This window comes from Cylas formicarius, unplaced genomic scaffold (genome assembly GCF_029955315.1).
Source record: "Cylas formicarius isolate icCylForm1 unplaced genomic scaffold, icCylForm1.1 PGA_scaffold_3__17_contigs__length_32017465, whole genome shotgun sequence".
In the NCBI taxonomy this organism is placed as follows: domain Eukaryota; kingdom Metazoa; phylum Arthropoda; class Insecta; order Coleoptera; family Brentidae; genus Cylas; species Cylas formicarius.
The window spans coordinates 5103383-5119649 of NW_026844326.1; the positions used below are offsets into that span (position 1 = coordinate 5103383).

General features: G+C 35.0%; 1 protein-coding gene across 2 annotated transcripts in view; it reads left to right on the plus strand.

The window, feature by feature from the left end:
* LOC132699568 (uncharacterized) overlaps positions 1-16267 on the plus strand; it is a 106540-nt gene that overhangs the window by 35336 nt on the left and 54937 nt on the right. For both annotated transcript variants that reach the window (XR_009618519.1, XM_060666359.1), the window contains exon 3: positions 2720-2928. Coding sequence is in view for 1 of the 2 variants with exons in the window: in XM_060666359.1 (XP_060522342.1) it covers positions 2720-2928 (209 nt within the window). In the remaining variant the exon portion in view is untranslated. The remainder of the gene's footprint in view (positions 1-2719; positions 2929-16267) is intronic.

Here is a 16267-nt window from a genome sequence, read left to right on the forward strand (position 1 = left end):
ATGGATAAACTGGACTTACTTATTAGGTATTTCAAACCAGGAATTATGCGGATTATATTGAATTGCATATATCTCTTTCACCGGGCACTATTTATTGGCAATGGATATGTCCAAGGTAAGACATATAGTTAATTGATCAAATAACCATTCTCTCAAGATAAATTGCCAAAAAAGCTAATGTAATGATTTTTGCCACAAAAAAACTCCGCGAGCAAGTTTTTTTCTTAAAAGTGAAAATAACGATCCACAGGCAAGAAACCTTGGATTGACATTTGACCGCTCTTTGAGATTTAAACCACACATAAACAATTGCGTTAAAGCGGCGTACATGAATCTGAAGTAAATTTGTCAGGTACTACAAAATTTAAGACAAAAGATTAAAAAAAATGTGTGCGAATCTTTAGTATCGTCAAGATTTCACTACCGATATTTATGGGGTTCAACACATCTCTCAGGTCCCTACACCAGAAAACATTGACATAGAAGACACTTGGCACTAATTTAAAAATGTTATACTAGATACACAAGAACAATTAATGGCTGACGATAACACGAAAAATCACAAAACATGGATGACTCAAGAAAGCCTAGAATTGATGGCAAAACAGCTCAGCATTAAAAACATAAACCAAAAAAAAATATAAAGCTACTCACAGACTTATTACAAATAAAATCAGAGAAGGCTCTAAAGTACATTAAAAGTAGAAAAGCATCCGATCCGGACAGCATTTACCCAGAACTAATGAAACCAATAAGCCCAAATATCTTAAAAAATTTAGTACAACTCTTTAACGCTATCTACAAAACCGGAAAACTGCCAAAAGACTGGCTCAAAACCAAAAATTCAAAAAAATCTCGAGCTACAAGGTGCGACAAGTTTTGTTTAATTAATCTAATGAGTCAAACTTTGAAAATGTTCTTGAAGGTAATACACAACTGAATTCAACAAAAATGTGAACAAGATATAAGCGAACAACAAATGGGATTTCGTGAGGGAATAGGGACTAAAGAAGCCTTGTTTGCACTGTCAGTATTTCTGCAGAAGTGTAGGGACCAAAGGAAGGAAGTATACATGTGTTTCATAGATTACACAAAAGCCTTTAAATGCGTCACGCAAAAGAAATTACTGTGCATTCTTAAAAGTAGAAGCCCAGACTCTCGAGATTTTAAAATTAAAATTAAAATAAACGGCTGTATGAATCAAGTGGTGTCAGTAAGACTAGAAGGCCGCGAAACAACAACGATACCCATAAAACGTGGAGTTAGACAAGGGTGTGTGCTGAGTAATATAATTTTTAATATGTACTCAGAGTTGATATTTCAAAGTGTACTCGAGGGAACAGAGGACGGCATAAAGGTAAACGGTAGATTGATATCCTTACCTCGATGGGCCTTAAGATAAATACAAAAAGGACAAAGGTTATGGTAATAAATCGTTATCCAAACCAACTCACGAACATGACTGTAGATGGAACAGATATGTGGGAAGTTGAATAAGTGAATAAGTGATCCCGATATAGAAATTAGAGCACGTATCGAAATGATAAAGACAAATTTCCTAAAGATGCGAAACCTTCTCTGCGACAACAGTCTAAGCATTCAGACACTTCTTTACGGTGTTGAGTCATGGACATTAAAAGTAAGCACAGTGAATAAGCTGGAAGGGTTTGAGATGTGAGTGTATCGCAGAATGTTAAGGATTTGGAAATTTGGAAGTTCTATATCGAGAGAACAAGAAACGGGAGCTGCTTGATACACCAAAGAAAAGAAAAACAGCGTATCTCGGTGAAAAACAGCGTATCTCGGTCATCAGACATATTATATACAATTTCATAAAGGAAGGTCCCCGTGGTACCGGACGTCGACAATGCTCTTGATTGAAGAACATCAGAGACTATACTGGTTTGGACTCGCACACATTACTAAGAAAAGCACAAAATTCATTGAATGGAGAAGATATTTATGGACCCTGCTTGTATTCTTCAGACGTACGAGTATTCAGGTAATACAAAATTCATCTCCAAGATTTATTTGTAGCATCAGATGAAGACAAAGTATTTGTCAATAGATTATGTACAGTAACATCAGGGGGTTGAATATGAAACGTAGAAGAATTGCCCGTGCAGCGTGTATGTTTCATAAAAACGTATTAAACAAAGCGCCAATTAATCTGTATTACAAAAGTGTGCCAATGAAGCCAGATACGATAATTATGGGATGGGAATTCCTAGACACAAGACAGAAATTTGAAAACATCATTTTCGTTTCAAATCAGTTAAGTGTACAGTAACTATTCTGATCCACTCAAGCAGAAAACTTTGTCATATTTTTTAGAAAACCTTAATAGACCCTCTTATCCGAGCAATGTTCATCAACTGCAGAATAGTAATTAGTATTAAAAAATAAATAAATAAAAATATAACGTAGTATTGAAAAGCAAATTTGAATGCTTCAAGAATTAATAAAAGTCCATTACTAAATCCTATTTGTTTTATTCATAATTATTATATTTTTCTGTCTATATATTCTATTAGTTATTTAAGATATTAGAATTTCAATAAATGGTCTATATTTTCTCCGATTCGGATGACAGACAGGGCCTGTTTCACTAGCAAAATAGTCAACCGATCTTCGGCATTTTCCGTTGAATTGTGGTGCAAAATAAAGACATATTTATTTATTATTTATTATTATAATAAAATTTTCCGTGTCATTGCAGCGGTGTTCTCTAATATCGACCGCGTCGAGTTAATAATGCCCCGCTACGCGACCAGAGGCGGACACGTGATAATGACGTGCGAGCACAGCGTGCCTCCCGAGCAACTGCACAAAGTAGTGTGGAAGAAGGGCGAAAGCAAAATATTTGTCTACATCAAAGGACGTGACCCACCCTTCATATCGTATTCCATCGCGGGAGCCACACTCAACGTAAGTACCCGTATCGATTATCAAATAATATCGTTAACGGCATTACTAATTCGTCGGGGGCGTCGATAGAAGGATATATTTTATTACAACGCCGTTCCTCTGTATATTTAATAATTCACTACAAAGGGAGTGCAGAGTCGAGCAGACATTTATTTATTCACTAATACCAATATTACAAAGGAAAGTTTCGTCAGAGAGATTTGAAATATATATGCTTAAATATTTTTTAAAGACAGACAATGGCCCATTTTATATACAATTTAAGGGATAACGACATGCTGTTGTGAAAACTAAAAAATTCCCATCACTTCCCATTTCGTTTTTATTTTTTTCTGGTATGATTTAAAGAGATATAAATATTAAGTCACTTCTTGGTTACCATTTTAAGTGATTCATATGGTCCGTGAAAAAGCTACACCGTGTATAAAATACCATTTTTTATTACGAATACAACGATGTACGGCACAATATGATTCTAACGGTTTTTTTAGGGGCATAGAACCTTGAAATGTAATATATTGAAGATAATTTTTTAAATTGACTAAATTGACATGAAATTTACTTTATTCGAAATATAATCTTCTGGCATTATAATATACTTCTGGCATATACTTACCACTTTTCCATATTTCAATTTTCAATAACTTTTTCCAACATTTGTGGCCGTATATCGGCAATAACTTTTCGAATGTTGTCCTCCAAGTGGTTAATCGCTTCGAGCTTATCGACGTAGACTTGAAACTTCACATATTTCTATAGAAAATAGTCTAGCGGCGTCAAATCGTTCGACCTTGGAGGCCAATTCACGGCTCCGAAACGTGAAACTATGCGGTTACCAAACGTTTCATTTAACCACAGCTCCTTCACATCATAGTTATTCAATTGATGAACGAAAAAGTCAGCAATCGTGGCGGACCAATTATACCACTAGTCCATTAAGCACACCAAACAGTCAGTTCTTCTGGATGTAACGGGGACTCAATATACATTTGAGGATCATCATTACTCCTAATATGACAGTTCTGTTTTTTGACGTATCCATTCAACCAAATGTGAGCTACATCGCTAAGTAAAATTCGCTTATGAAAATTGGGATCAACAGCAATCTTGTTTTGGGCCCATTCGTCTACTCCTTGGTGTGGCTTCAATTCATGGACAAACTGGATTTTGTAAGCATGCAAACCAAGATCTTCCGCAAAACCTGTGCACTATGGCAGATAGACTGATTCCAGTCTTCCTCTACGCTACGCTCCACAGCAGCAATGACTTATTATCATTTAAAGTAAACGTAGCGCGAAAACATTTCATAGTAAAGTGCTGTGAACCATGAAGCGTTGTTCAGGCGTCAGTCTATTTACGTTGAAATGGAAAACCAAACTGGACATAAATCACTGCTGACAAAATAGCTGCCAGTTAAAAAACGGTTGCCCCTAAAAAACACCTTTTATATTATGTAAATCACAATCAAATGTTTTCGTGTAGCACTATTTATCATGATAAATAAAAGGACACAAAAGTTACAAGTGACCATTATTTTTCAGATGCAACGGCTCGTACCTGTCGAATTAAAATAAATCTTAAAAAGACGAGTATTCTTTCATACTAAATTTATACTTTTACTTTGTTAGGACAGATGTCGAGATACTAATAAATTAGCATGTTTGACAACAGAACACAATAATTGCTTTTTCATTGCCACGTACTTGAATACGATACTATCGAAAACCTAATATTTTCGGATATGGTTCGGAATAGCTATAGGCAACCCTGTGGATGTGATAGAGATATAAGTTCTAGATAACGCTTAAAATTACTTGGTATCCCATTTGAAAAGTTGCGGTTTGACGACTTTGACGATGTGAATGTTTAGAACAATAGAAAAACTCAAATTTAAGCCTAGTTTTTAACATTTTGTCAAACGTGACGATCAAATTTTGAAAAACTTAAAAAATATACTATTTACAAATGTTCACGATATCTCTTAGATCGGTGGTTTATAAATAAAACTTGCTGACGTTTCACCAATCCTCCTGTTGTCTTCTCCAGAGCTTAACTGACATTGGATCGCATTCTACTCTATACCTCTTTGTATATTACTTTGGAGAGGCGAAGCTAAACGAGGGGCATGAAGAGTGAAAGTAAAGACTTGAGTCGTGGTTAAGATTATTTGGTATTTGATATCCGGTTTCATCATATGTTCGGCAACTGCTGATTATTTGTCGTAGGCCTAAGACACTTTCATGCTATTGGAGCCCAATTCATATTTTTCGCTTTCATGTTACAGGGAAAACTGATAGTTTTGTACTTCATTCCTTTTATTTCATTGAAATGATTTTCTGGTTATTTTTGACATAGAATCCCTCTTTATTAAAGTCCCTGTTCCTGAAATTCTTAAAGTTATTTCTGATATATTAAAATCCCAGAATCTGGAACCAAACCCCATCTTAAGTGAAAAATGATTGTCTGGAACATGTTTTTCTTGCCACGGTCAAATTTATAAACAAACGTATAGGTTTTCTTATAGAAGCCTTTAAGAAGAAAGCCCTGCAAACGCTACATTGATGATCCTTTTGTTATGGTCAAGAATCCTTCCAAAATTTTCTTAACTATTTACCATTGAATCAGAAAATAGCAATAATCTCCTATTCTTAGATATTATGTCATCTTCGATCCGTAAAATTCTGTTTGAGATACCGAGAGTTTACAGCATTTCATGGCATTGCAGAGACCGGATGAAAAATATGAACTATGCTCAAAGCATAAGGAAGACTACGACAAATAAACTCATCAGCAGTTGCCGATCACAGTCATGAAACCGAACATTGAATCTTATTCGATAAAACTAGAATTCTAGCATGTAATCATTTTTTCTAAAAAAGCAAACTTCGAGAATCCATAGAAATCTATAAGCAACGGTCTTTACCTTTGACCAGTTTCAGTTAAGCTCTGAAGAAGCCAACATGATGATTGGCAAAACTTTAGCAAGTTTGATTCATAAATTACCGACTTAGAAGAAATCGAGATGATTTATAAATAGTATCCTGTATACTGTTTCAACAGTGAAGCGTGATAATCGCTGCTAGAATTTGAGATGACATGGTAATTTTTAACTGTTAACTGTTCCGTTTCCCAAAGCAATTAATGCACCTAAAAGCACATGCACATGCCGATGCCAAATATCGCATTTTCCACACGCTCGTGGAAAAAGCAATTTTCCTAAAAAAACAGGAAAATCGATTTTTCCGCATGCAAGAGAGGGACCACTATGCTCAAGGTGTGAAAGTTTTTTAAATTACTTCCGTGCACTAAAGATAATAAATGGAGAGTGTCCAAAAAAAGATTTTTAGAAACTTTATTTTTAGATATATATATATATATATATATATATATATATATATATATATATATATATATATATATATATATATATATATATATATATAAATAACCTACAGTTTTATAAGGTTGCTTGAAACACGCAGAAATTGCCAGGCGTAATTTTTTTTGCATAAAAGTGGAAACAATCTTATTGAGTCACCTTGTACAAGTCACTTTTATTTTAATGCTACTCCTTATCGAGTGCTCACTGGGCTAACTTTTTCAATAGAAAGAATCAGATATAACTACTTCTCAAACTCTCCGCAAACTGTGTTTTACCTAACAACGAAGATACAAACTTATTCAACTTAAGCCTAAATTTGTCTAAAAGACACATATACAAAATTTTGTAAAATTCTTTTAATTACTATCTATTAGCTTAGGAAACATACAGTTAGGTTTCTTTTGTATTTGCGACCATGTAATCTTATGTTTAATATACGCTATCCTGTAATTGGGCAGCCTCGTCTGCCTCTTGGTTAGCATTTGGGTTTATAAATAAATTAATAAAGATAATGTTCAGAATGGGCCAATCATTCGTTTTGTTATGGAAACACACCTTATTTGGCATTCGAATTTCATGAACAACAAATTAAAATTGGCCATCTGCAGCCATTTGTCCGCTAGGTTGGAAATCATCAGGTTTTTATGATTTATCATGTATCATAACTATTTGATTTTTAGATTTCATTCATGCTTCAGTAAATATTCGCGGCTGCCTACTTCAATTTTCAATTTTATTTATTGTATTAAGGAAAAACAAGTGGACCTGCAAACTGTAATGTGTACATAATGGCGCAGTCAATGCTAACAGAACGACCACTGTAAAAAAATTATATAAAATAAACAAAATAAAATGAAACAACATATTAATAATGATAATAAAAAAAGTTTTAACCTGATTTGTGAAACGTTTTTCTTGTAACCGTTAAAAAGGCAGAAAAAAGTTTTATTGATTAAGTTTTAGAGCAGACATCCACCCCGGTTCTAGATTATCCAACAAACTCCATATCTCTAAACCAGATGGTTCTAAACTAGTTACAAAGAGGACATCTAAACAGTACGCACAATAAATACGTAACTGTGTTTTATTCCACGCCACACATTAAGTGACCAATGGTTTTGGTTTTGCACTTCCCTTACCTAGAAACGATTAACTGTTAAATAATAATGCATGTGATGGCAATTAACTGCTCCATTACTGCGAAAACATTAACTTAGACAAATAATTTGGATAGATCTCTATTGCTATATTCAAAATCACGGTCTAGAAGACAGACAGAAAGGTAAATATTGAGATAGTATTAAAAATAAGTATACGTACTCAATAAAAGACGTGGTTTTTATAAGATTTCTCAGTGAAAATGGAGATTTTTTTATTTAAATTGATACAAATATATTTGTTTATTTTGAATACCGTTATTTTTTTGCAGGTGCGACAACTAGTATTTTTTGGAAAAATTAAAATATTGGAAAAACCATTAGGTTCATTTATGAATTACTATTATTATAATGAACTTTACTCTATCGTTGATTCACCTTGTACAAATAATGCCCTATGGATGAGAGAATATAATAAGCGTATAAGAAAGAACCAAATATTCTGAGTCATGTTAATGATGGGCATTTTCAACACCTAATAAAATAATTTAAAATTTCAATTCTCCGGGTTTCATTTAGAAGCGGCATATTCAATTCTTTTACTGGCAAATGTGTAATTGACAATAGGGAACAATTAAAATCGTAAGAAATTATCAAAAGGAAGTTCGCATAAAAAGAAAAATTCCAATCACAATTAAATTACTTGAAAATTAAAGGTTTCAAAATTTGAATAATTTTACCCGTTCCTAAAACGCGCTGCCATTGGTTGTGACATCAGACCGCGGTATTGCGATCTATGCGCTCATACACAGACAATGAAGTAGCACGTTAAATAATTAATATTCATTGATAGAACGTGGTATTTAGTTATTCTTGAGTTTAATTTTGCTTGATTTGAGGTTTAATTCTCTAGTTCTATTTAAAACTGAAAATGGTTAATACATCAAAATTTCGGAGGATTATTCTCAAGTTGAAATTCGTGGTGCAACAAACAAGAAACAAATATAATCAGGTAATCCCAAGTATAACCTAGGCTCATTTTGCAACTTCATAACTGTAGAGCGTAAACATATACGTTCGTATTTTTCTTTTCATCGGAAAGTTCTTTACCCACTTCGCTACGATCTTCACTTAGTATTAGTGTTAGTGTTAGTTAAAGGTCACTATCACCATCTTTGCATTGAAATGATTTTCACTACTTTCTCCACTAAAGCGAGTGTCATACATATTTTTTAGAAGATTAGTTTCTTGTTCTTTTGTGACATCTTCATTATAAAATTTAATCACATTTAATTTTCAACACTGACATTAGTTTGTAATATTTCTGATAATGTTGTACCAAAACTGGAAGCCACTGCGTGATCAACAAGTCTTGTACATGCCCTTTTAACGGCTGCTGCCCCTGGAGGAACTGAAAATGTTCTCTTTCTGTCTGGCTGTCAATTGAAAATGCGAGGAACTAAATGAGGGTTCATTACTTTTTTTATCAGCGATTAGTTTCAACTTTACATAATTATCCATATCTTCCGCAATCTGAAACGAAAAATTCACATAATTATTAAATATTTATTAAGTATAAATAATGGGTACCTAACCCATTCTTCTACTAGATAATTAATTACCGATATCTATATAAAATTAGTATCTACATATTCTTTATATTTAATTAAATATCTATGTAACGGAAGATGTATTGTAAGCTTTACTGGTAAACTACTAAGTTTACCTAACTCTAACTATATTTAGACTTTCATACTTACACTAAAATGATCTTTACAAACGTAAAAGTTTGTGCTCTTCGTAGAATAATCCTCTATACCTCTTCCGCATACTTTTAGTCATTTCAATCGGGGCTTTTTATCGTCGAAAATTTTATCTTGATATTTCGCAGTTGAACTCGTACAAAAACGAACGACACCGTATTTATAACGAGTAATTTCCATAATAAATACAAATATTGGACATGAAACACTTGAAAATCGAGACTAACGATGAAAATTTGATAAGAAATCAATGAGAAATGTTGGAAATGTCCGTTCTACTTGTAACGTGCGGTGTGACGTCACATCGAATGAATAACTGAAATTTAAGGGTTCATATTTGGTATAATGTGTTTTCATATTTTTCATATTCTAGTTAAATAAAAAAAGTTGCCAAGTTCCCTATTTAGGAACTTTACTGGTACTAGCTACTTACTTCATTTTTTGTCTTTTTTACTCATATTTAGTTCTAGTTTAGCAATAACGCATACATATGCTTAAGTCCGATATCATGGACTGGTAATTCGAAATAACGCTACTGAAATCCGCTTAAACTTTTTGATTTAAGTTTGATAACTTTTTAGATCGGGCTCGATTCGATTCGAAAGTTCGACAGTAAATGGGAAAAGTTGTTAAAAAATCTTTACCGGGGCAGACTTCGTCCTGGCAATTGGCTCCAAAAAATCTGAGCCAAACAATAAAATTATAAATTATAGTCTATTTCAGAAAAGTGCAGAATAATAAAACCTCATTAGGTATGCAAAGAAATTACATGGTGCCTCGACGAACTTACTCAAGAATAATAATAATAATTTGAAATTTGAATTCATTGTTCATTCATTGTTGTGCCATGGTGTCCGGGACCTGTGAAGGACAATTTCTGAGTTAGGAGGGTGTGTAAAGGAGACCGACTGCCGAAGCATAGCAAATCAGCCTTCCAATACCTACTTCCAGAATGTTGATACTATTTCCTGTGTCCACTCCCAGAATTTCCTTTCGGAGGAGTTTAATCTGCTGCGTTGCATCCTGGACATAATACATCTTCCATGATGTTCCTAAGATGCTTTCTTGTTGACCAGTGTCCAGTTATCAGCCCAATAGTCAGCCTCAGCTGATTCCCGTTGAGCCCGATAAGTAAGAGTCTTGGATGGCCCCTGAAAGAGGACTTTAGTGTGTCTCATACCTTCAGCTTTAAGCCACATATCGAGAAATCTATTGCTAGATCTCTGGTCAAATAAACTTTTAAAGAAACTGTCGGGTACTGGGGTAGGACAGATAGGTAGTGTACTTGAGTGACAAGCTCCACTCTATGCTAGCCTATCTGTCCTGATGTACTGGGGTAGGACAGATAGGTAGTGTACTTGAGTGACAAGCTCCACTCTATGCTAGCCTATCTGTCCTCTCGTTCCCTGGGATTCGACAGTGTCCTGGGACCCAGACGAGTCTGACGTGATTTGCTTTAGCAAACCTGTCAAAGCATCTCAATGCAATCTCGGATTATCCTTGAGGTGATTTCGACTGACATGAGCGACCTAAGGGGTGCACGGCTGTGGCAACAGATATATGTATGGCACAGGCCCAAATCGCATAAATTTCTGCCTGGAAGATGGTGGTAATGTGTCCCAATTTTAAAGTTTTCTCTGTTCCTTGGTCCTTCGCACCAGTATGCTGCTCCTGTTCCTTTCTGTGTCTTGGACCCGTCTGTGTACCAGATGAGTCCCTTTGGTTTCAGGAAGCTTGGGGAGTTCCCTGCCCAATCTTGCCTATTTGGGAAGATTTCTCTGAAGTTGGTTTTGAAGTGGTAGCTCTTGGAGCTGCGATCACCACCCATGGTCAGAACCTGCTCCAGATCCTTGTCCTTAAGTATCTCTGCATGTCCATAAACCTCCTTCCTCCAAAAGCCGTTAAAGTGCCTCATGGCAGTTTTTTCCGCCGAGGCTTTAGCATATAGAGATGGGGGCTTAACATTTAGTATAGCTAACATGGCAATGGTGGGCGTAGTTTCATAGCCCCTGTTATACCCAGCGCCGCAAGTCTGTAGGCTCTGTTTAATGCTTTGATGTTGGTTTGCCTGTTCAGTGCTATCCGCCAAACGATAGAACCGTAAGTGGTCTGTGGGATGAGAAGGGCAGTATATATCCATCTAACCATAATGGGCTTTAGGCCCCACGTTTGTCCAAAAATTCTTCTACAAGCGCAGAAGGTGGCAGTAGCCTTCTGAACCTTCTGAGCAATTGAATATAGAATCTATCGAGAACTGCATAATTCATACTAAATCATCACCTATTTACGAACTTTTTTAATAATTAATGAAATATTCGAGCTTTTTGCATAAAATTTGGCAAACCGGGGTTTTTGGGCAAGAGAAATCCATTTTGTGAATAATTTTGGGGCAAATTGGAGAGGTCGCTACGTTTGGTACTTTTCGAGCGTTTGATACTTAATACCTTTTTTGCGCCTTAGTGTATGTAGATTTTTAATAAATATATCGCTTCGTACACCTTGTTTACACAAAAAAACTTTTTAAATTTCGCCATGAGTCGCCGTTTTGAAGAAATTTGTTTGTAGAGTTTTACACCAAGAAAAAAAAGCTTTCTCCATATTACTTTACTCCTGTGCAGATTGGAATTTGCTGGTTGTTGTCCGGTCTGGCCAAACGCCGACCCAATGTTTTTAAATAAAATATTGTTTACAGATGAAGCAATATTTGGACGCAGAGGTGTCTGTGACTCTAGGAATAAGCATACGTGGGATCTAAAACACCCCCATTTGACAACTGAACTTCATTTTTAACAGGACTTTAAAATAAACGTTTGGTACGGAATAATTGATAATTACATGTCAGGACCCATCGAACTACTGCCTAATTTAAACGGCCAGCTGTACGTCAATTTTTTTCAAACTCATTTCGCCGATTATCTATTATCTGTTATCTATATTATCCTTAGAGTTAAGAAGAACAATGCTTTTCGTGCAAGTTTTAGCTCTGGCACACTTTTCGAGACATGTTAGGTACTAATTGATAAGTTTGGCGGGCCGTGGTCTATTAGTTTTGCTTCCAAAGCTTTCAACTGCTACTGAAGCAGCCATCCTCAGTGGACCATAGATAGTAACGCTACGACCATTGCGGGACTGGTACTGGCAGCAGTCGTCGCTGAGGATGGCTGCCGCATTAGCAGTTGAAAGCTTTGGTCGCAAAACTAATAGAGCACGGCCTAACAGCCAGGAAAAATTCATCAATTATGATACTGGCCGTTAAAGTCCACGGAAATATATCAGGTACAACCTAAATAATCAATTTCCTCATCGTTGGGTTGGTCCTAGCAGTCCAGATTTTAGTCCTACTGATTTTTGTGTTTGAGGGCATATGAAGTCGCTAGTATGTGAAGAAGTAGCAGTTCATACTCGAAGTAGTAGTAGTAGAAGTAGTAGTTCATGAATTATGGCACCGGATTGATAATTACGCCGAATCATTTATTTTTTCTCCGAATATTCCTCTTGGGGTTAATTCTAGCTCAATCATGTTTAAAGCAGTTACGAATTGAGCTTTAGTAGCAATATACTCACCACAACATCCTTTTTTAAATGTATATGCATTATCTAGGTTATTTTAAAATTGATGGCATAAAAAAATGAAATTTTAAATATCAGGTAATGTTGCACTGAAAATTTCAAACCCAATTTTCTGGAAAACGACAACTCGATGCAGAGTTTAAAAGATTTACCTTTCTTTGTAAAATAGGTGTAAGAAATGATATCTTTATTAAAAATCTACATGCACTAAGGCGCCAAAAATTATGAAGTATCCAATACACAAAAAATATTATATATAGCGCTCTCTAAAATTTGCCCCGAAATCATTAACCAAAATAGATTTGTAATGTCAAAAAATCCAGATTTGAAAAATTTTGTGAAAAAGCTCGATTATTCCAGGGATTACTTTAAAAAATTCAAAATGAAATTGCAAATTTGATACCCCGTATCTCGGTCTTGGACTAGGTAGGTAATACTGAAGCAACCAAACTAGGAATCTTCCCAAAACTTTGTAAAAGAACTTTCACAATATGAGGAAGAATCACTCGATATAGAATTAAATAGTATAAAAAGGATTTCCTTTATAAGATCAGTCGTATAAATAAACAATACAAAGTTCAGACTGTATTCAAGTCCGAGACGACATTGAGGAGCAAAGTCATCATAGACTCAAGAGAAAAAGTGTACCAGTGAATCTCAATATGCACCAAGTCCGATATATTCATCAAATGTCATTATTTTTGTCACCGGCAAATGTCAACATTCATCATACACTCGTGGTGTATGTTTAAAAAATTTTTTTATGAAAAGAAAACAAAATAAAAATGTTATTCTTGATATTGATTAAAATATGGAAGATTTCAAATGAATATAAAAATGTTGTTCAACTTGAAACAAACGCAACAAACATATCTAATATGAATATAAAAATAAAATGCATTTTATTTCCTAAACAAAAAATGAAAGAAACAAAGTATGGCAGTAGTATGGCAACCTTACTTATCGCAACATCTGAAGCTACCGTGACACTTTTAATTAAATAAAAGCCTCTTGTTTCTATAGCTACATTTAGACATGGAACACTTTGCAGTTGCAATTTGTATAGCGTTGCCCTGCACTTTTTGAATTAACAGAAGCTGCTTCTCTTATTAAAATCCCTTGAGTTGAAATTTTATCCATGGAAATTAACTTTTCTTTGCAAATTGCAAATTGATTACGGGTTAAAAGCTGCTTGGAGGCTCAAGGCATAATCGGTTGTAGATCAGCGTTTGAGTTGAAGATCTGCTGGGTTGTAGATCAGTCGGAATTTCAGATAAGAACTTGCTGGGTTGCGGATTAGTTAAAACATAAGGTGAAGTTGGATTGATCTCAATGGTATTTTGGTCATCTATGTCACCAACATGGTCACCAATATGGTCATTAATTAAATTAAAAGTATTAACGTAAAATTCTAGCTAATCCTCGGGTTCAATATTGAGATGATGATGCTATGCCCCTTGTTGGTTTAATGTCAAACAGAGTTTCATATGGAGTCTAGCGTATTCCTTCATAGTAAGTTCTGTTTTCGGCGAATTGTACAAATGAAAACCCTTCTGACCATTTATTTGAATCAGTATCGTCCATCCACTCAGATAACATATTCTGTATGCCCTGATTGAGTCTTTCGACTTTGCCTTGTGTTTGGCTGTGATGAGGCTTTCCGTGCACTCATTTAACATCCTTCAACATAGCGCACAGTTCAGGCATGACTTGGTTACTGAACTTTCAACCATTATGCGAATGCAATATGGCGAGAGCACCCAATATTAAAAAAAATCTGAAGAGTGTGATATGCTACTCCTTCCGCTCTCATGGTTTTTAACGGTTCGTAAGTGGACAAACTTGGTCAAGTGATTTTGGTAAACCATTATAAATTTGTAATCGCCATCGCTATGTGATTGCAAGTTTATCAAATCGACTTGACATATAACGTTTAATTAGGAACTCACCATTGGTTTTACAACAATACCCTTGGTAAGCGTAACGTGTTTCATTTGAAATTGTTTATGCAATTTTAAATATGCTCTATTTACAACTTCATAATTAATATTTTTGTATTTAACTTGCAATTATTTAAACATTCGTGTTATTCCTCCATGGTCTATTCGTATGTAAGTGTCGACAAGTATATTAAACAATAAACAACTCCTGGTTTTCTTTCATTCGTCGCTAGCTTTTAAAATGTCAAACTGTATGTTTAAACGTCTGTAGTCCAAAGGAGTACTGCACTTGCTTGCTTGCTTGCAGAAATTACTTCAAAAACGATTTTAGAGTACCTTTCTAGAGAAAAATTTAAAAAAATTCTTGAACATGAACATCCGGGATTTGGAATTAAAGAAGTTTATACTCAAATAAGAAACTTGATGTCTACATATTCGCAAGAGGTTAAGAAAGTTAAACAGAGTACACAATCTAGAGCTGGAACATATGACGTATATAAACCACAAATAAAGTGGTTCAAATTATTAGACGACGCTTTAAAAGCTACAAATGTACAGTGCAGCGACTCAGAAAGTAATTTGGTAAGTAAAAAAATATGTTATTTTTTATATTCCTTATTACATGACGACACAACACAACTGGAAAACCACGTTTTCATTCAATTTATCATTCGAGACTGCCAAGAGACTGCATCTTCTCCTATAAAATAACCTACATAATCGTTGTGTACGTTTTGTGCAATTTGAGATGAGGTATTCTGCATTCTCATAGTAAATGGCACAAGTCCGTCTGATGGCACTTGTCCTCAGGATCCTTCAATGACATTTCCATTCGCTGTGTCGTCGATATCAACCGTGGCCACATGTACAGGAACTTTGGTTTTTCTCGCCAAGTTATGCATCACAATAGGCTTTTACGATTTTATGCACTTTGTTGGGAAAAAAAGGGTAGAGGCCTGTCGAAAATTCTGTATCTACTTACTAAGATGCCAAAAGCATTTTCGACCATTCGTCTTGCCCGTGATAATCTATAATTGAAAATATTGGTTTCCACCATATGGTTTCATCATATTTGGTTTTTGAGGAAGCGCATAATCGGCCACTAGAACATGATCTTCGGGCAGTAATATATTTTCCAAAGCACGACTAAGATCACAATGGGAGAAAACTTGACCATCCGATACACGTCCATTATATCCTACATCAATATATGTAAAACAGTAGTAGTCGTCTGCTACTGCCATGAGAACAATACTATTAATATTTTTGTAGTGGTAGTAATAACTTCCTGCGTTTGGTGGAGCTTTAACGGAAACGTGTTTCCTATCGATAGCACCTGAGCAATCATTTTTCAATCATTTTCCATTCGTCTCAGTTAAGTACCTAAAACAACAGAAAAAATAAGTTAATGAACAGAGGCTAGTCCCTTTGATAGCGATAAAAAGAGAATGTTATTTCTGACTAAATAATGGTTTACTATAAGTTTTTCTTTTTTCGTTGGGTTTTTATTACTCAATTTATTGTTTTACAGAACCTGGATTCACAAAATGAAATACTTGATGTAGAAGAATATTCCACATCCCAACA